This window comes from Harpia harpyja, chromosome 16 (assembly GCF_026419915.1).
Source record: "Harpia harpyja isolate bHarHar1 chromosome 16, bHarHar1 primary haplotype, whole genome shotgun sequence".
Classification (NCBI taxonomy): Eukaryota; Metazoa; Chordata; class Aves; order Accipitriformes; family Accipitridae; genus Harpia; species Harpia harpyja.
Window position 1 is genome coordinate 20,493,895 of NC_068955.1, and position 20,599 is coordinate 20,514,493.

Here is a 20,599-nt window from a genome sequence, read left to right on the forward strand (position 1 = left end):
AAGGAGCTCAGAAATCACCGAGGCTCCACAGCGACTTCCAAGCGATACGGTACTTGACGACATTTCAAAAGGCAAGAGGAGCTTAGGTTTAGGTAACTTGGTTGACCCCAGGTCGTCAAATTCCTGCAGGTGTAACCCTTTTTTGAAGTGTGCAATATCAAATATCCTAACACTAATGTCCCTAAAATGGTTACCGATAAGTGGTAAAAATCCCACAATCAGAAAAAAATATTGGAGTAAGAGAACTTGTCTTTTTTTTTTTTTGATAGCGTCTCAAATCTGTTCCTTTTTCGACTATAGAAACATATCAATTTCAGAGTCAGTGCATCAGTCCTGCCATAGTCAAAACTGGCCTTTCATTTCACAGCCCTCTGCTGAAGTGTTCACCAATTCACCCCAGGTGCGAATCTGGTCAAATAATCACATAACAGCCAGGCCACAAACAGTAAGGCTTATCTGTGTATCTTCACAACGAGAAATCAGTTTACAGCTATTTACAAAGCTCTTTCTTTATCCAACAGCTTTGATGCAACTGTACATATTTTTAAGAAATAGTACGTGTTTGTTTATTGTTAATATCTATTTATCTGGCCACAGCTTTATTAGAAATGTGGCTGTTCTGTCTTTTCCATAATTGGCACGTAAGGGTTAGAGAGACTTTCGGAAAACTCTGCTGTTTTGACGCTATCCGTATACAAATAAAGCTCCTTTGACAAACACTTTCAGCTTCATTTTCTCATATATTTGAATTTAAGCACTACCTTTTTCTAGAAAGAAAATAAAGGGGTAAACTAATTCCCCTCTTTCCCCATAGTACTAGATCGAGAGAGAGCTATCAAGAGATACATAAGCGCTAACTGTTTTCTACTGGATACTTAAGGGAAACAGATGGGTGTAATTATGGTTTTATGGAGGTCTTACCTAAAATGCTTATACTCAGCTGCCACATTACAGTTTGATTCTCTGTTATAATTACATATATTAATCTTTGTAAAAGTCTGTACAGATTTTGAGCTGAAGGGGAACATACCGCTTTGTAGCTACCTCACAGGGAAAGAAACCGCATTAAAACCAGAAGGCACAATGACACTGGAACCTCCGGGACCTAAAAGGAGGAGAGTGCTCGTTGCTTAAAACAACTAAAATCACGCTGCAAGTCAGCAGAGGGAGCCAACTGCCTTATTTTAGAAGTACCAACTCTGCTTACTACCCTACAGTCAGCGTAGCAGCCTGCCTGCAAGTCTTCGCATTGCTTTACCACAGGGTGGTCAATCTCCCGTTACCGGAGAGGAGTCGGTTGCCTCGCTGTGCCAGTTGGTCTAAAGGGAATATTGGGAAAACCCGAGCTTTGCTGTATCATTAAAGTTTACTGACCCATCCAGGCTGTGCCACCACCTCTGGAAGTGACTAGTACCTAAATGGTACCTGAGAAAACACCCATTTGGTTGCAAAGGCTATCCAAGGGAGAAATAAAAAAAAGTTATCTTCATGTCCTCCCACCCCTTTACAACTGTGTAAGCATTTTATCTTTTCATACACGCTGCAGAAGCAGTTTTGATCAATTCAGTGGGGAGAGTTATATACAGAACTTCTCTGACAAAAACAGCAATAACAATACTGCAATGCCACCCCCATAGTATCACCCTTTGGTGTTTATTCAGCTTTAATTCCTTTAAAGGAATTCTCCTTTATGTTCCATATGATGAGACAGTGTAAAACAAAGGAGAAAGCAGCTAATTATCATGATGCATTTTAAAATCAGAACTGCAGTTTTGTCAGATAAAGTAATGTGAACACAAATGTCCATGTGATTTCAGACATCTAGTTCCAGAGCCCCTTCCCCCCCCCCCCAGGAATTACAAGAAAACACATACAAGGTTAAAAGACACAGTCTACCTGCCCCCAGCTTCAGAGAGCCTTTTCCTCATGAGATCTGTTCCTCATTTTCTCATCCTTTCATAACGGTGAGTTTGAAGGCTAAACTACCTCCAAGTGACCTCAGTTAAATCAATCAGTCTTCAATGCATTTACACAGGTAATCTTGAGGGAACAATTTGATTAGCTAATCATTTAATTACAAACTACTGAATTAATAATGCAGGAGAACTTAACTCAAAATGAGAAGGGCATTACAGGACTGACAGCTGGGAAGAGGTGAGGCAACCAATGTAAATCTATTTTTAAAGTGAAAATACAGTATTTGGAAGCAGTAAAATCCAATAAATGCAGAATCAGACTAATTTTGCAGGCATCTTCCCTTCTCTAAGCAGAGGAGTAGAAGGCCAGGTTTTGTGGCTATAAATATACTCAGATATTTACAGTATTTCCTAATTAGGACCAGTGAAAGGAGGGAAATTATATATTCTCCTTCCATTAAATATCTTTCTGCTCTATGAGTCATCTAGATAGCAGATGAAGGGTGTGCTGGAGCAACACTTTTCCCAGCTCAGGGGCTGAATGTCTCCACCGTGCTCCCATCTCTCCAGCAGTGTCCATAGCAGGCTGCCTCTCCCCTGCCCGCGGGGATTACAGGCCCCATCGCACAGAGCTCAGGCTGGCATGATGCAACACAAACACAGCATAGCTCAGTGCTAGCAGTCTGGGAAGAGCTTTTTACATGATGCAAGAGCTACAGCCAAGCAGTGAGACTGTCACCTCAAAAGATCATTGCTGTGATTTCCTTGTCCTGCAGACTCATGCCAATCAATACTGCTGGCACTGCGGAGATTTTTGTGGTATTTAAAAGATCACAAAATAAAGAGTAAGACTTTCATTTTTCTTGAATGGTATGGAATATTACTTCTGGGGAGCCTTTATGAGGTTCATTCCCTGGAGAAAATCCATCCTGTTTGTAATATCCCTGAGATAACCTCACTCAGACAAAGATTATCATTATAGTATCCACATTGCCCAGGCCACTGCAACTGCTCCTGTGCTGTAAGGCAGTCGTATGTTTGCAGGAGTGGATTTAGCATTGCCCCATTCCCCTTCATGGGATAAAACTTCCCTGTAGGTAAGAAAAGGTTTGTGTGATTCTCAGTACGGCTCCAGGACTGGGGATTCTAACCTCAAGCACCGTTTGCAGCACGCTGCCAGAGCCAAATCCCCTCCTCCATAATGAATGGTTTTAGCTGTGCGTCCCAAACCTGAAATGTCTCACAATACTTTCATTTAACGCTGCTAGATGATAATCCTGCAACCAGGTCCAAGGGCTATATTCAATTTCCATCTCTGCTGCTCACTTGTTCCGTTAGCTTATCATGCTGTTTTTCAGTTATAAATGGGGAATATTTATAAGTACATCACAAACATGGATGAGAGCCAGTTTACCAATGCTTCTAAAGCCCTCAGAGACCACAGGGAAAAAGAAACAGAGGAGTGTCCAGTGTTTGCTTAAAACTGAATTTTTTTAATGTTATTTCTCATAAACTGAAGCCCACGCATATGTGTTAATATACTGCACTGCAGATGCCTGAGGTATTTACAATTATGTGTAAGATGCAGCACAGGGTTTGGGGTGGGACATAAGGATGAATTTTGAATTGATTTTCACTTTATCTAAGGCCTATATTGTTTCTTTATTTATACCATAGAATAAAATATCCTATAAGGTTTTTGTTTAATTTCTCTGATTTACAGAACTTTTGCATAGTTATATAGCTATCATCCCATTTTATTAATATTTTCATTATTGGAGATTAAGGATGTTTTCCATTTGCTCTTTGGCTGCAGGAGAGAACTGCTTAGCTTGGCCCAGTGATCTGTAAATTCAGAAGCGCTGCACTATGCACCGCAGACTACGCAATATAGTATAGACATGTGCATAAACTGTTTCCCTGACTTAAATTTAGGTCTGTTTTAATGCAGTTGCAAGAAACATTAAATGTGTAGTAAATGGCAAAAATGCGATTATTTATAGATTGAACACACTGACTTATAAATTACCGTACAATCCAGAAATGACTACATAAAATATCCCACCACTCCAACACCCTAACTTTCCTACTACAACACAGTTTATCTGTTTTACTTTCAATGTCTGAAAATAGCACTGTTCTGCTGCTTTTTCATGATCGCTCTATGCTGACATTTGCTGGGCCAAATATAAAACCAGATTAAGTTCTCTGAGTTTCTACGAGTATAATTCAACATTTGAAACACAATTAAGGTGCTGTGTTTGTTCATTCAGCCAGGAGAGAAGTTCAGCCCAGTGCAGGCAGTCAGCACAAGACCTGGCAACCAGCTAAGTCTATAACGTCTATCCACAGGAGCAAATCTCACTGTTTCAGAGGTGCAATTCAAACATTAGCTCCGATTTGAATATTTTACAATGTTTTCACTGTAATTTCCCAGGCATCTCATGACTTCCCTGTTTGTCCCATACCTGCAACTACATCAAGGAACTTTAGGAATTCTACTGTAAAAAATGAAATAGCACCAACACATTTTCCTTGAGCAGGATATCATGGAATAATGAGTAAGTACTGAATTTATAAAGAGGTGTAAGAACCACTCCTGCTCTTACTAACTTCATCAGAAGCAAGAGCAGGCTAATAAGCAAACAAGGAAAAATATTAAAGTATGTTTCATTTCCTGCCCAAATGTTAGTGTATAAAAATACTTTTTTTTTCCCCATCTAAAGTGAACTTAGGACTGTTAATGAGAAACATTGTCAAAAAGTCATTCTAGTGTGGCAAGCAATCAGGTGCATCAGGTAAGGGAGGAATGTTGGAATAAAGGACAGACATATCATCTCAGCACAGACCATCTAGGAACATAGCATCTATGTTATGCCTAAAATAACTAAGGGACATCCCTATCATCCATGCGGGAAACCTGGATTCCCTCACTGACTTTCACAACAAATTTAATAAGCATTGCCTCAGTGTCAGACTGCCTCTGGAACACTTCCATACTGACATAATTGTCCTATGCACTACAATCAAGATCAAGAATAGTAACTTACAAACTAACATCCACAGCACAACCATAAATCAGTGTTGCTACTTCCATAAAACTGGTAACCATCTCAAACACTCTCTAAAAGCAGTAAAATACTCCCTGACCTTCAGACACTACCCTATTTGCTCTGGGAAAAACACTTGCATGTCTTATCTCCTTAACCTAAAAAGGACTTTTCTACAGCGAAAATATACTGTGAGATAGAATTTACAGGGAATCTGTTACAAATTACATCCTATGCAGGAAGAAGTTATCTGAAAAGTATCTTTCAAGAGCCTTTTTTCAGACATTTGGAATGAAAATGGAGCAAGTGGAGCTAGACATTTGACAACAGATTTGAACATTGCAATTTCTCATCTCCACAGTAAGTATTCCCACCACAGTGAACACTTTTCACAACAAAGCCACCCAAATACCATATTCCTACTGTTACATAGCCTAATATAAACTTCTACAAAAGTCTACTTAGTAGACCAAATACTACCAACTTACTAAGAGCTCTCATGAAAACACACATAACTACGCACTAAAATGGACTTTCATAAACATTTACTAGAGGACAGGAACAGACAGTGGGGTAACATTTCTCAACAAATAATCACTCCATCTCTGACTTCTTGCTCCTGATCTACAAAGACAGCTTCAAAAGATGTGCAACCTCCTTAGCCCACGGCCACTGCCTATCTTTATTTTCTCTCAGATTATCTCTTTGATATCTAATTAAAGTCAGAGAAACTCAGCTGGTATTTACCTTTGAAGTCTATTGCCTGTACTTCACACTTGAAGAAATTGTATGCCCAGAAGTTTTTTCTACATTTTCCTGTTTATACAATAGAAAAGTTACCTCTATCTACAAATTCTCTGTTAATTATGTCTGAAGAGCAGCACAGCTGTAACCCTGAAAGATGGATTCCTTAGCCCTCAAGCCAGTAGGCCTCTGGGTCAGAAAGTCGCTGCTGATAGTTTTATAGTCCTGTAAACCAAACTGAGAGGACCCAATAACAATAGAAAAACACTTGCAGTGTTTGTTTGACTTTTGGCCAACAGCACATTTTTGTTCTATTTTTTTTTAAATTATTCCATAATTCTTCAATTTCTAGCATTTTCAATTTTAGAATAGCTTTTCTGATTCCTTCTGATTATATACACTACAATAGTTTTTTCATCTCACTAGTAAGTGGTATGTTCCTTGGCATTTTAATGTATACATACATTTAAACTACACTTTTTGTTACTTGTTCATGGCATGTTTGGGTCTCACTAACTTACACTAATTGAAAAATGAAAAGGCAAAATATCTACTTGGTATTGAAAATTCGAGTACAAATAGAAAGCTGATCTCCTGTGTTAGCATACCTGCTTTTGTAACCATTCTACTTTGCCATCGGTAGTTATCAACAACTTAGCTACTAAGTGTTAAATGATATTATATAATCCATATACTAATTGAAAGCAGATGTACTTGGATCAAAAATTTCAGATTGATGTGCAAAAATACATTTCACATATTTTATTGTTCAGCAAAGCACATTACACATATAAACATGCAGTCATTTGATAATCTGAATTTTTAAATACCTGTTTGTAATAACTCTAACGCCATTCTGCTATAATGATACTGGAAGCATGTCTTTGAAATTGTCTGGAGGGGAATGAAAGTCAAATTTGTAGCTGTCATTTCCTCTTCAACAGACCTGTTACTGAAGTGTAATTAATCTCTTTTCCAACTGCTTAAGCATGAAGAGGATTTTCCCATTCTACATGTAACCTATTACTAAAAACAAAAGGAAAATTGTGCCCTTGGTTGCATTTGCAGGAGCCTAGTGCATTCATTGGGGTTTCCACAGTGTTTCTGGCATTTGTTTCTGCTATACTTACTTCCACTGGAAAACTTCAGGAGTTCCTCCTTGCTTCTTTTCCTACACATTCTGGATTGTGAAATGGGCTGTGTGATAGAAGAAAAAGTAACTACATAACCTATCACTTCTCTTTTGGGTCATGTGGGCTGTTAGGTTTCAGAAGAGAGCACCTTCATTTCATACCTGTCAGTGCCATTACCAGTGTGCAATTGGACTCAACAGAGTAAATGCCCCAGGAATTTACGGGCCCTGGTGGTGTGGCATCCAGCAGCAGAAACATCACAAGCCAGCAATTTTAAGGCAATGTCTGAGATGGATAATGTTCTTAGAACATGCAATGTATTGTGAAGTTGCTGACCCACAGATTTGTGTTTGAAAGTATGCAAAGTCATACGTACGAGTTCAGTTTTTGTTCTGCTTACCAACATAACATGATGTTTACAAGTATTTTTTTAACTGTTACTATGTCTTAGAGAAGTAATCCAAAACGAAGTTAGCCTTAAGAGTGCTCAGGTCATAGAGTCCTGCCAGCACACATCCAAAGGGTATCTTATATATGATGACAAACTAGTACACTCCTACTTTTAATAAAGGTGTAATATACCCTGGATAAATTTTATTAAAACAGGTGTTCTCCAAAGCTAATGGTACCATTAACAAACTTACAGCCTTTAACAAATAGAAGCAGGCTCTTGTTGACTCTGCCCTTCCAGGAAAAGAGGAAGTTGTCAATAGTCTCTCCCATTTCTACCTTTGCCCCTAGGTGAAGGCTATACAGCATATCATTTTTGTGCTATTAATGGTAAAAGACAGGTCTTTGGTGGAGGAATTACCAACTGAGAAAAGGTGATAACTGTAGCAGAAATAAGGGTGATTAATTCAGTTACAAACCTGCACTCCTTTCCCTGTGCCAAGACACTTAACTGTTTTGAGAACAGGAGTTTGACAGAAAACACACACATAGGAATTCACATATAGAAAATGTAAAGGCTGTCCCTTCATCTCACAGTTTTCCAGTCAGCTTATAATATCCAGATTTTCATTTCTTCAAAGAAAAGAAAACATTAGTTCACTACCAAGTTAATGGCAAACAGTAAGTCACATAGACAGTAGAATATAACATTCACATCTTATTATTTCATATATAAACCTTTACTTTAAAGTGTCATCTAAAATAACATACATGGTTACCAGACCAAATAGCCCATATAAACTATGCTGAAAATATCATCTTTATTTACAGGAACCCAATTAAAATGAACTGTAACTGTGTTTGGGATCTGTAACTGCATTTGAGATCTACAACAGCCCTTCTCTCAAAGCCAGACCACAGCCCAGCTTTACACTGCCGGGCATAGCTCTAAGGAGCAAGATGTCCCTCACACACACAAAGAAAGCATTGGCCATCCAAAGATCTGGCTCACCTGCTTCTGGAAGAGGTGGGAAGCAGCTTGCAAACCATCACTCTCTGATCAGGTGTCATGTCTTGTTATGTATCCCACCCTTCAGGCTTTACAATTACATGCTACCCTTTGTTCAAGTGAACTCTAAAATTGTTCTTCTGGCCCTCGGTGGTGTTCTGCCAATACATTGTGGAATTTAGAAAAAAAAAAAAGCTTAAACATCCTTTCATTCTGTTTGAGTCTCTACATATGCACATTATCATCATCTTCTAGTACTGTTGGTAATCACAACTACAAGAAATAAGTAAAGAGAAAATTAGGAATATATGACGTTATTTTATAGGCACTTCTATAACCATGTAATTCCTTTCATAGTTAATTTACTGAATTCCAATATCTGCTTTAAAGAAAAACAACTGGCTTGGGTTGTATAAAAATGCTACCTTTGAGACCCAAGAAATCCCACACTGCTTTACAAAGAATGAATTAGATACCAGAAGAATCATTCCTTGCAAACAGAGCATCCAGTATGCACTCAGGAACAGCTCACACAGAGCCCTAGTATTAGCACTATTAACACGTGTTCTTTTGTGATTTAATGAAAATGCTTTGCTTCAAAAGAAACAGCTAATCAGATAATCACATTAGACTGTATCTCATAGGCCTTGCGCAGTCAAACTCCCAGAAAAATCATTGAATAAGACAACAGGATTATGGCTTTTATGACTACACATTGAATTTACCACAAAGCGTGGCCAACATTCACACTGAGGTTGCAAGATTATTACATGGTTACCTGTGCTCTATAAAATAGAGATGTCATGTTGAACAGATTATAAAACAGTACTGCAGTATTAGATATTATTAGCATGTTACTTTTATTATTAATCATCGTTACCTATCACCAAAATATTAGTACTTCAGTGTAAACACTGCAAAACATATACATGATTTAACAGATTGAATATTGACAGATTCAAACACTTTGGATCTGTTATCTATCCACAAGATCTAGAAATAAGGCATATGGTCAGCAGATTAGGAGAGTTTAAATAAACAGCCCAAGTGCTTTGCTTTCCTCCCACACACCTTAACTCTGTCAGTTATGCTGCTGGATTCCTCATAGCAAATCTCGTATCTTGAGGAGGTCATACCTGAGGAAGGCTGTTAGCTGGCTGAAACATTTTTTTAGTTTTTTCACTTCACTGTGTACAAAGGAAACAAACAGTGAATAGCTAGAGGGCTTAGTCTTTTTAAAAATCTTGACAGAGTTTTCTGCTAGGAAGGTAACTGTGTGGCCTGAGAGACTTCATTTGTTCATGCTCACACATTTATACACAACTGACATTTTATTCCACTCAGAGGATCTTGACATAAAATTGTAGAACTGATCACATCTCTGCGATAGAAGCTTGACAGTATTCCCACACAGCCCTGTCAAAACTTCCCATCAGTAGCTGTAAACAGAATTAGCAGGGTGGCCACTTAGCAACCAAATGCTTTTGCTTTTGCAATCTTACAGCATGGCGCCGTCTCCTTTTAGGCTGAATGCAGTCCTGTCTGTATGATGGCCACTGAAAATCTTGGGGGGGCATTTTGCTATTCTGACTCTCCACTTCTTCAGAATCAGAGTCGTCTTGTTGCATTGAAGGAAAATGCCTATCTGGATAAATCTCCTTCAGTTTGCCCTCAAAGAATATATCTAGGCATCGTCCAGCCTCAGCAACCTCTGAATCTGGCTGTAAGAGAATACATAACCATTCAGTGTTACCACACACAGACATCATCAAGGATCAAAACCAAAGGACTACCCTACCCTAATGTCTCACCTTGGTTCTGTCTGCTGCATCTCTATTAGTCTCCTGCACACTTTCTACAGCCCATTAGTCCCTCTGCATTTACAATGTATGTAAAAAGCAGATGCTGCTATTAAGGAACACATTTCTGCACCTCTAAGAAAGAGATGTGCAGTGAACTAGAAAGAATAGCAGTCATCATTGCTTAGGAATTTCTATGCACCTGAATTTTCCCTAGCTATTTTGCTGGCTTTGACTGGCTTCTCACAGCAAACTCAGCATCATTCCAAAAAGTTGCCTCCCTAAGATATCCCTCTTTAATTTTAGAACCTTACGTATCTCAAGTTCTCAGATCCATATATATCTCCATTTCTGCCATTTAAAAAAATATATATATCATTTCCAAAGAGTAAAACAGATTAATACTTCTATTTATCCCAATCCCATATCTGATGTCAATGGAACCAATAGTTACACCAATGTGACAGCTTGAAGGAGCAACCCTCTGGTTTGCATCCCCCCACCCATGCATATTAGAAACCTACATAATTGAACTTTGCACAGTTCCAAAACATGAGACGCACGTCAGTCACAAGTTCCTCAGGTGCAGAATAGTGGGACTTGTCCTTTTTTTGCAGCTTGTTTCGTATGATTGACAAATCCATTGGCCTTTTGATGATCTGATAATAATGCCGAGCCTGCAATAAGAATAAAACACAGGTATGTAACCTTTTTAACTAGAACAATTCCTCTCCATTGACTTCTATCCAAGTTTGGACAGAAGTCACTGCAGAGGATTCCTTGCATCAAGGAAGAGAGCTCTAGTCTTGTGGTGCCTACACTTGCACGTCATCTTCCTGGGTGCTTTTTGGTTTGATTAAAAACATATTTGCTTGCAAGAATAATCTTGAATATAGCACACTTCAGTGACTACTTTGCTATTTGCACTTTCTAAAGTTGATCCCCAGATATAAATGTCGTCATTTAACCATAATCAATAATATATGTAACATTGACAATTAGCTAACATTTCCCCCAAGCAGTTATAAAAACAATGTGCTGAGATACTGGCAGCTAATACTGTGGGAAGTAGTCTGCCAAAAGTGACTAAAAATATGCTACTATGTACACTTTTTAAAGTTCAACAAAAGCCTTTTTCAAAGGGCACCAGCTATGAGGATATCCCATTCCTTAAATCTTTCTGGGTCAAAACCTACTTGTTAGGTAATGTGTTCCATAAGTTCATCGCAAGCTTTATTAGGTGGAATATTTTTTATGTTATTGTTTGGACTATTCCTTCACATAAAACCTTTTTTTTTTCCTCTCGTTTTCCTCCTCCAACTTATTTCACATTGTGTTCTACCGTTACTATGGCATGAAACTACATCTTTCTTAAAATAGCCAGTTAATATTGAAAATGTTGAGTACATGGATGAAACAGCAGTCTCCACATCTTCCCCTGAACACAGTCACATTACCACCTTCGTGTAAAACACCAGAAAAGAGGGAGTTCAGTTTTATGTCTAAAGCAGACCTCTCTTACAGCAGTGCAACATCCTCCATGTATGCAGCAAGTCAACCTTCTTAATCACTGGAACCCCTCATAAACCTTGAGTATCCTACCAGCATCTTAAATTGGCACCCAAACCTGGCCTGAGAACGTTGGCCAGCATTTACCTGCCTCTGACCTGGCACCTTCAAAGCACTTGGCAATAGGGAAACACCCACCCTTCCCCACAAAGCAATACTGTTCAGAAAAAAAAGCTAATGAATATCTTTCAAGAAGACAAAGGAGAAACTTGTGAGGTGTGCCAGAGTATTCTTTGGATTCCCTCTGACCCATGCATGTGCAGTACTTACCAGGGGGCTGACGGGTTCATGGAATGGGAGGCTCATGCTACTGCAGAACAGGGAAAGCACCAGCTTTTCACACTTCTGTAGAAGCCAAATTTGAAATACATTTAAATTCAAAGCAAGTGAGTTTCATTCTTGCCCTTAGTTAATCAATCAAACTAACAACAAGGGGAGTTTTCACATAGTCTGTGCATTTCTGATGCAAAATGGCACACTTCACTCTAATCTGGGGGACTTTTTGCCTCATAACATTTTTATAGTTTTGAAAGTGACAATAGTCAAGAAATGCAAGAAAAGAAACTTTAGGTAAAAGTTTGTGTATGCATGTAGCTTTCCTGGAAACTCTTGGGGATTCATTGCTATTACTATTTCCTTTCTGCACTCCAGATCTATTCCTTGGCTCTTGACTAAAAGAACAGCAGCAACAGTGTGGAAACAGTTAAATGGAAAATGTTTCACACTGTTCCTACCCATTCATACAAATGGATGTAAGTTATGTAGTTGGTAGTACTGTATGAAAACAGTTCCATTTAATCATCATTAACTTGTAAAATACTTATACTCGTCTTTGCTTTTTTTCACTGATGCAAAAAAATGCACTACAAAAACATTATAAGCCATGTTTGCTCACAAGCAATGGAATTTCTAATCAAATCAATTTTCTAAATAGACCCTCACTAATCAAGATCCCAACTATTTCTGGCCCGTTGTACCCAATCCAGTAGAAACAGGGATCACATCAATGTCAAGAAGTTATGTCCAGCTCTTTATGGACAGAGTAGCTCAGGTCTGGAAACAGCATGGATGAATTTGAGCAGTGCTGTTGCTATGCTCATAGGCCTTGCCAAGGGGCCCCAGTGATCTAAGAACCATTGCTGTTGTCTTTATGTATGGTGCCCAGACTAGACCAGTGCCTTATTCTAGGCTTCATTTGTGCAAGACCCACTCTGCACGTGCACTCAGCTGTGCAGACTTAGCCTCCCTGTCCAGCTGTCACCAACATACACAGGACATTTATTTGGAACTCATGGCTTCTGAGTACCAAGTGGACTTTAAGAAAAGGCATATTTTCATGAGAGATTTGGTAGAGGAAACTGATAATGGGGATGTAAAGAGATAAGCTTAAGAAGACCGTATAATGATTTCAAACCAACCAAAAGTCAAAAAGTGTCTGCATCACAAAAATGTTGTTGCAACTGGCCTAAGTAGATGCCTGAGAAGGTGCCAAGTCTTAAAGGAAAAAGATTCAGTGGCAGAAAGCCAGGCAAAGTTGACTCAGGGAAGCTTGTTCTGCTGCTGAGTGTGACTTCCCTGTTCAAAGGAGAAAGGAATTCCAGATCTGTCTGTTTCATCTTTCTATAATAATGTCATTCATTTTAAAATTGAACAGCGATGTCTACATAGAAGGGAATGATGTAACTGAATACTAGCAATGCTTTTGTTGTATTTACTATTCTCTGAATAGTGCCACATTCAAGTGGCAACCAAGTCAAAACAGTCATCTTTCCAATGAAAAGGCAAAGCCTCATGCTGAGATATGTCCTTTTCTAAATAGTACAATATATAGTTATTCCCACCTTCTGGTCAAAGTCATCAAGGCCATATTGCGCATTATAGCCCTGGCTGTAGCGTGTGTTTTCACAGTCATATTCTACCTCCGGCTTCACTGGATTACGGCAAAGCGTGCACACCCACTCTCCCCTGCCAAACAAGAAACCAGAAACTTGACAGCAACCTTGTCAAATAATAATTCTCACAAATCACTGTATTTGGAAACAAGTCTCATCCTTAACTAGTATTACAATAGCAGGCAATCTGAAGCCCATTGTACTAGATGTTCTTCAAGAGATTTGAATCTGTTTAGAAGTGTAATAATTTCAGATTCTACTCATTGCACTTTTTCTGTCACAGAAAAAAAGAAAAAGACAAAATAGTAAGTGTTTGAAATCATGTACCAGCAGTGTGTGCACCTGCATTGGTTCAAGTGCTGTTTTTAAAAAAAAAATTAAGGAAAAATAGCCAACAGTTGGATCATAAGACAAAACCAGATCTGTTTGATAATTGATATATTTATTATCAATTGGTATGATAATTGACATATTTATCTAAGAAATCAGCATTATCAGAAAAGGTCATAATGCGTGCTAGTACACAGGTCCCCAAACAAAAAAGACATAATTCTGCATGAGCATAAGTTTCCTTCCCAGTAGATCCATTTTCAGAAACCTCTTGAAGAATTTCATAAAGGCAGTGATGCAACTTCTGCAACATCAGGGCCTGAATAATTATAGATTAAGGTATATTAAAGAACTATGATTACAGAACTTTATCTAAGGAAATAAATTTACTTCATTATAATTTAACTTTGCCTAGGAAGTTTATTTTAAAAGGAAAACCTGGTTTTCACATTGTTTTGAAACTAGATGTTTAATAATGACTTAAGTATTAGAGAAAAGAGTAAAAAGCCAAGAGACGGAAATTCCTGCTTTTTGAACAGAAAGAACAAACCAGAATCTCTAAACTAATATCTGACAATGTATTTTTCTCAGCTGAGACAGTTATTTGGGCTTGGCACAAATGAAGTAGCCTCTGGTCCCACCTGATAACGATTTGTAACAGAATTTAGATTACACACCACCAGTAACGCACGTCATTCAGCCTCAGTTTTGAAGTTTGGTATGTGGACACACACCTAATTCTGGCTCTTTGTCATGTACAATTCATCTGTGACAAGTTGCTAGAGAAGATATGTCTTAGGGAAACCAATGTCCTAAACATTTCCACAAAAGCCCCAATAATCCTAAATTTCCCATAAAACTGGGTAGAACACTGAATAGGAACTCACTGATTGCCCTTTCTTTGTGCTAGTCACTGTTCTTGCAGAGAAGAGCTGACGTCTACACCACAGTTGTTACATGAGAGTTAGGATTTTATTTTTCTCCAGTGTCGTAAGAATGTTTTTAAAGCTCAGGTCTGCCACCTCCTTTGTTGTACTGGCCAGCTAACTGCAGAAAGGACATAAATGACTGGAAACAGTTCTTGTTAATAATTCATCTAGTTCCTAGTGTGTAAGACAATTCTCCCCTTTGCAAGAAAAGTAAGAAAAAAGGCAAGTGAGAGATGCAGTCCTTGCCCTTGTGTAAGGTTGACACATACAACCCCGAGGATATATTCTGCCCCAAGGCAGTGAGCAAAAACTGAGCATATTAGCAAAATGTCATACATACACTGGAAAGCTGAGCAGGGCTGGAACATGGCAGGAGAGATGGAAGACCTTGGGGCAGTGATCACAGCACAACAGTTCTCCTCCATTAAGACACACAGCACAGAAATCCTCATTTTCAATTGGATTGACTTCCTGAGTAACTGGAGGTTTTTTCATGGTGGAGATGCCATTGCTGAGCTTCTGATCAAGAGACAGATTATCTACAGGAGGAGATTGTGTCCGTCCTGCAGCCTGGGATATGAGAAAATTTCTGTCCTCTGAGTTATTCTCTTTGGATTTCAGTCCTTCAGGTGGACCATCTTTATTTATCTTGAAGGAAGAAAAATCTGGGATCACACAACCATCATTTTCATATATAAGCATACAGCAGCAGTAGTCATCTGCAGGCAAAATGGTTTCTCTGCAGTGAACTCTACTGGAGAGGGCACTGGAGTTCAGCAGGCCCATGCTCAGCTCGACACCTGCCACTGGCTGGCCAGGTCACCTTGGTCAAGTCATTTCCTCCACATACCACAGTGTAATAGCACTGTGAGAGAGCTGTACAGATTTCATATCACGGATGATAGAAACAGGATACTTTACAATCTTATTTGCAAATTTTACAGTGAACAGCTCAAAACAAACAAACAAAAAAAAGTGCAGTTTTTGTTCCCACAGAAATTCCCATTTCCTTCTGTGGAAAGTTCACACTCAAGACTCCAGTGAAGCAACAGAATACAAAGCTTTTAAAAATCTTTTACACTGTGATTTCTGGAATTGGTTCCTATCACTCAAATATGCATTCAGGTCAGTTTTAAGCTATTTATACTATATTTGTAACTAGACAGATGAGCCAGGTTGTTTGCTAGATTACAAAAACACTACAGCTATCCAATCCCAGAGACAGACTTCTCAGAAATTGAAGTATCAGGGAGCTACACAGCAAACTAAAAGCTGCATTCTCTATTACTTCAACCCATCACAGAAGTTTCCAAGGGTGAAATAAATCAACAGACTTGTTTAGTGTATAATAACTTTCAGAAACTGTGGGTACAAGCCAGTGGAATAAAGGGGAGAAAGCAGGTAAAGCCTCACGGAAATTCCACTCACCTTTATAGACATACTTGAAGACTGGGTCCCACATTCAGTTATCAGGAGGAAATTGCCCTCCTGCTCATTGTCCTGTGGCTGGAGCTTAAACACTGGGAGCTCCCCCGCTTCTGCTGTACATATTTTCAGACGTTCCAGTCGCACGTAGGGGATCTTCTGCTCCTTAGGGCCAGCTCTACAATCAAAATGACAGATGCTTAAATTCAGTCATATTCCACAAAATTCTCCTCCCTACTGAGTTTCAACATTTTTCACACACTATTGTTTGTGCTCCTTTCCCTTTGTAACTGTGACTCTGCTGGCTAAACGCTGAAAATCTGGATGTTTTTTCACATGCCAATTCTTTAAGAAATGTGAGTGCAATCACTTTAAATTAATCATACGTGTAAATGCATTACTAACTTCTGTGCTAAAACTTTGCCCTGCTCTGTATATTTTTGTTTTAATTATTCCAGTTTAAGTCATGCTTGATACTTTTCAGTGTAGCTGGCTTCAAGCAGAAACACAGCACCTCATCAACTTTACTTCAAAATATTATCACAGCAGTAGCTGAAAACAAAACTTTATAAGGTTGTTGAGATAATGTTAATCCTGTTCCCATTACATTTTTTAGGTTTAATTGGGGCTAAACAGTTTCTAATTGTTCAAGTGAGATAAGTTTGCAAATATTTATTCATTCTGGAAAATTACACAGAATAACAGAAATACATGAACTCACCACTTCTTTTAAATTGTTGTTTTCTAGTTTAAGAGAATACTTCACAACTTTCATAGTTATTATTGATAAGGAATCTTGCATTCTTCTTAAGTTTTCCGTTATCATTAAGTATGACAAATTTTCTAAATACATGCATAAAATTTCATGGCCAGTACTTTTGTATAAAAAAAGACTCTGTTACCTGACATCCTGATTGCTTTTCATATCCATTTCAAAATGTTCCTTTTCACAGTTATTGGAATCTGGAACAGAAGATAAGAAAATGAATAAAATATTTATAATATCAGAGTCAGATTAGGGTAGAAAGTACTTCGATATTCATGTACTTCTGACTGGTGTTTAATATGATATAATAAGTGAATTATGGAATCATTTAATCTATATGTATAGAAAATGTGTATGCTATTTTCTATTCTGGGATACAGTCTTTTCCTTTCTCTTTGCTTTTAACCACAGCTTCTATACTGAATATGAGGAGCCTTTCCAAAATATTTTGTCAAAATGGTTACATTCCCGGGGAATTATTTATGTACACAGCCAAGCCACTTTCATCCATATACATGGAACAACGTAAGTAATCCTCTTTGCTATACAGCCTTCACTTGAAAAAAACAGACCTACTAAGGTCTGAACCCCTGAGGCTCATGAAGTCTCTGCAGTCTCCTGCTCTATGCTAAGCAGCCTTTGGATAATTCTGGTTACTTGAAAACAGGAAGGAAGCTGTGTCTCCCATCTGCCACTGGGGGATGAAAGCTACACTGTATATGATGCCTTTCTATCCTCCAAGATATGTTATGTAACATATAAACATATGAATTCAAAACTATCTGTTATGCAAGTAACTGTAGCTCTTGACTGATAATAGACACAAGAGTAACGAAACAACTTTGGAGAAATGGGATGGGGTAGAGATGAATGCCCCAGTAGATGCCCTCATAAATACCAATCCACTTTCAAATTTCATAGTAACTCCTTTTGTTAGGAATTAGTTTGACACAATACTAACAAGAAAACAAACGAAATATCATGGCTATCTGGAGATAAATGAGTGCCTGGAAAATACATTTTTTTAAAGAAAATCTAGCTCAGGTCAATGGTACGTAACCCATAGCTTGAAAGCAATGTGCCTCTAAGATACTCTATTGTTCCCAGCCCACAGGAAACACAATACAATCAAGACTGACAAGGAAAAGTGCATCTCATATCACTCCTAAAGTGTTATTCGCTTGTGATTGTTGCTCAGGTGAAGGGTGATAGTCATGGCTCTGGACAGAATTACTAAAGGGTGACTGCACACTGAGCTGAAGGAGCAGCTCTCATTGCATGCTGTCAAACCAGAGGATGTTCTAGTGGTGCTGGGTTCCTAATATTAATCAACACTTCCATCAGCAACTTGGCTCAAGAAATAATAGTACCTATAAAATTTGTGGAAAACACCACTAGAGGGGTTGCAAACACCGTGGAGAAGGTTTATAATTACAAAGTGATCTTAATACATCAGAGAAAAAGAATCTCCTGAATCAGTAAGACTGAATTGAGGTAACTGTAAGTATTATGCTTATGAAGGATCAGATGAATGTAATCACAAAGGAAAATAACTGACTAGGGAACTGTTCTGTAGAAGAAACTAAGGGTTAATGTGGACCATTCACTACATGCCAGTCAAAAGGTGAAGGCCGCCCTGCAGTGTATTACCAGCAGTGAGGAATGTAAAACAAAAGAAGTTGATACCCTGGCTCTGCATGGCACCCCAGAGGCCTCAGCTACAGCACTGCCTTTGGCTGTGGGCAGCAATCCTTAATTGCAGAGAACCCAGAATAGTGCAGCAGGAAGGAGGTGGGTTTAAGAAATCACAACCCTGACCCATGAAGAGAGTCTGAAACCATCAGGTTTGTTTAGTCTAGGAAAGAGAACGGGGGGGGGGGGGTGTTTACACAAGCCATGATAAGAAGAAAAGTGTCTGTAAGAGGGAAAATGATGAAATAATGTACAATTTTTAGCACATCCCTTGCGGCTAGGATAAGAAGTATTTTGTTGTAAATTAAGCTGAAATGTTTAGATTTTCTTTTAGAAAAGGATGCATCATTGGAGATATATACCAGAAGCAGTGGGGTTTGGCAGCACAGCAACTGCTGAAGCCAGTTAAGTCCTACTGAGACCACTAGCAAAGACAAGGTTGCCTTTGCAACAGAGTTAATCTCTGCCACTGGTGCACACTGCATATGGTGCCTGTATCTCCTCAGGTGTCCCCTCACAGTACACCTTTAAACAGCGAGAGCAGGATGGGAATTGCTCACTCCTGATCCTTCCTTATGAAAAGGGAGCAGCATTGAATTCAACGCTCTAGTCTTTCCATCCTCTTGCACAACAGGACCTGTGGTTTGCACAGAGCAAATTTGTAGCATCTGTTATAGTGAGATTTTGTATGTTGGGGCTGCTTTCTGTGTGTAGTGCCACACAGCCCAAACCAGATACTACAAAGCTGCTCCTCTCAGAGACACTTAAGCCTGACTGAGGCACAGCTTTTTAGGGGTGTGCCTGATTCTTACAACTCACACAAATGATTGTGGCATAATTGTCACAATTTGGCATAGTACATTTAAGAGAAGACAAATACATTTCCTTGGCTCACTGAGCTAGGCCTCCTTTGTACTAATTAGAAATCTCTGAATACAGCATAGAGATAGAAATATTAATTCATCTTTTACAGAGAAAAGCAGCCAAATATTGGCATAAGTCACAGGATAACAGCTTGATCCTGCAATCCCTTGCTTGCATGAATAGTCCCATTGACTTTTAGAGTTTGCAGGAATGAGGCTTTACAGTGTAACACAAGGATGCTGGCAATTTGCCCATGAAAAGAGTTAAGTAAGGTCTAATTCTCCATTAAGGCTGAAGAAATAGGCCTTGGCTGAAGGGAGTGTTCCACAGTAGACAGAGCCAAGCAAAAGCACACACTGTGCAATATATTAACCTAACAAAAATTTGCTATGCTACTGATGTGAAGGACTTAGCAGAAGGCACATTACATTTCGGAAGTAATTTTTTTTTTAATTGAATTTGGACTCTTCAAACCAGCTCTTCAATAGTCATAACTGCAGGTCTCATTAACAGGACTGCTTCTAAGAGAACTAATACTCCAGGTACTTCACACAGACACGCTCATTTCTGGTTCATAGATGAAGGATGTTACAAATTCAAGGCATATCATTTCCATGTTTTTTCTCCACAAATGAGAACAAACATGATTTTCCATTGGATTAAATACTCTGATAATATTTGAAGCTTGCTGGAAAAGCACATTTATATGTAAGTACATTAATAAGCATACTGCTTTGCAATGCTTGCAATGCACAGTGTTAAGACAGACAGACCAAAAACCTAAATGAAATAATGAAAAGCCTGGTACCTTCTTTGCTTCTAAATTGTCTCATTCTGGCATTCCCAGGCAGGAAAGAAGTGTTGCTGAGCAGCTCAGAAGGAGAAGTGCAATGTTGAGATTTTTTGATTGAAAGATTAATAGGTTCTTCCAGCACTTTTTGCATAGAAAGAGTTAATTCATTAACTACATCTTGCCCAGCAGTAGCCAAGCTGTTTTCTAGAGGATGATCTACAGTATTGAAGTCTTCATTTTCCAGCTTCAGGGGAGGGAAAAAAAAAAATCAAATTTTATTAATAGTTTTCTTTCTTTC

At 38.6% G+C, this 20,599-nt stretch overlaps 1 protein-coding gene across 1 annotated transcript in view; it reads right to left on the bottom strand.

The window, feature by feature from the left end:
* Window positions 1-6,483: 6,483 nt before the first annotated feature.
* Window positions 6,484-20,599, bottom strand: part of TRIM66 (tripartite motif containing 66) — a 54,460-nt gene continuing 40,344 nt past the window's right edge. Inside the window, 9 exon segments of the mRNA XM_052811873.1 lie at window positions 6,484-9,429; window positions 9,745-9,963; window positions 10,566-10,718; window positions 11,881-11,955; window positions 13,452-13,575; window positions 15,102-15,409; window positions 16,190-16,364; window positions 17,089-17,149; window positions 20,317-20,545. Coding sequence (XP_052667833.1) covers window positions 9,373-9,429; window positions 9,745-9,963; window positions 10,566-10,718; window positions 11,881-11,955; window positions 13,452-13,575; window positions 15,102-15,409; window positions 16,190-16,364; window positions 17,089-17,149; window positions 20,317-20,545 — 1,401 coding nt within the window. The 3' untranslated portion in view covers window positions 6,484-9,372.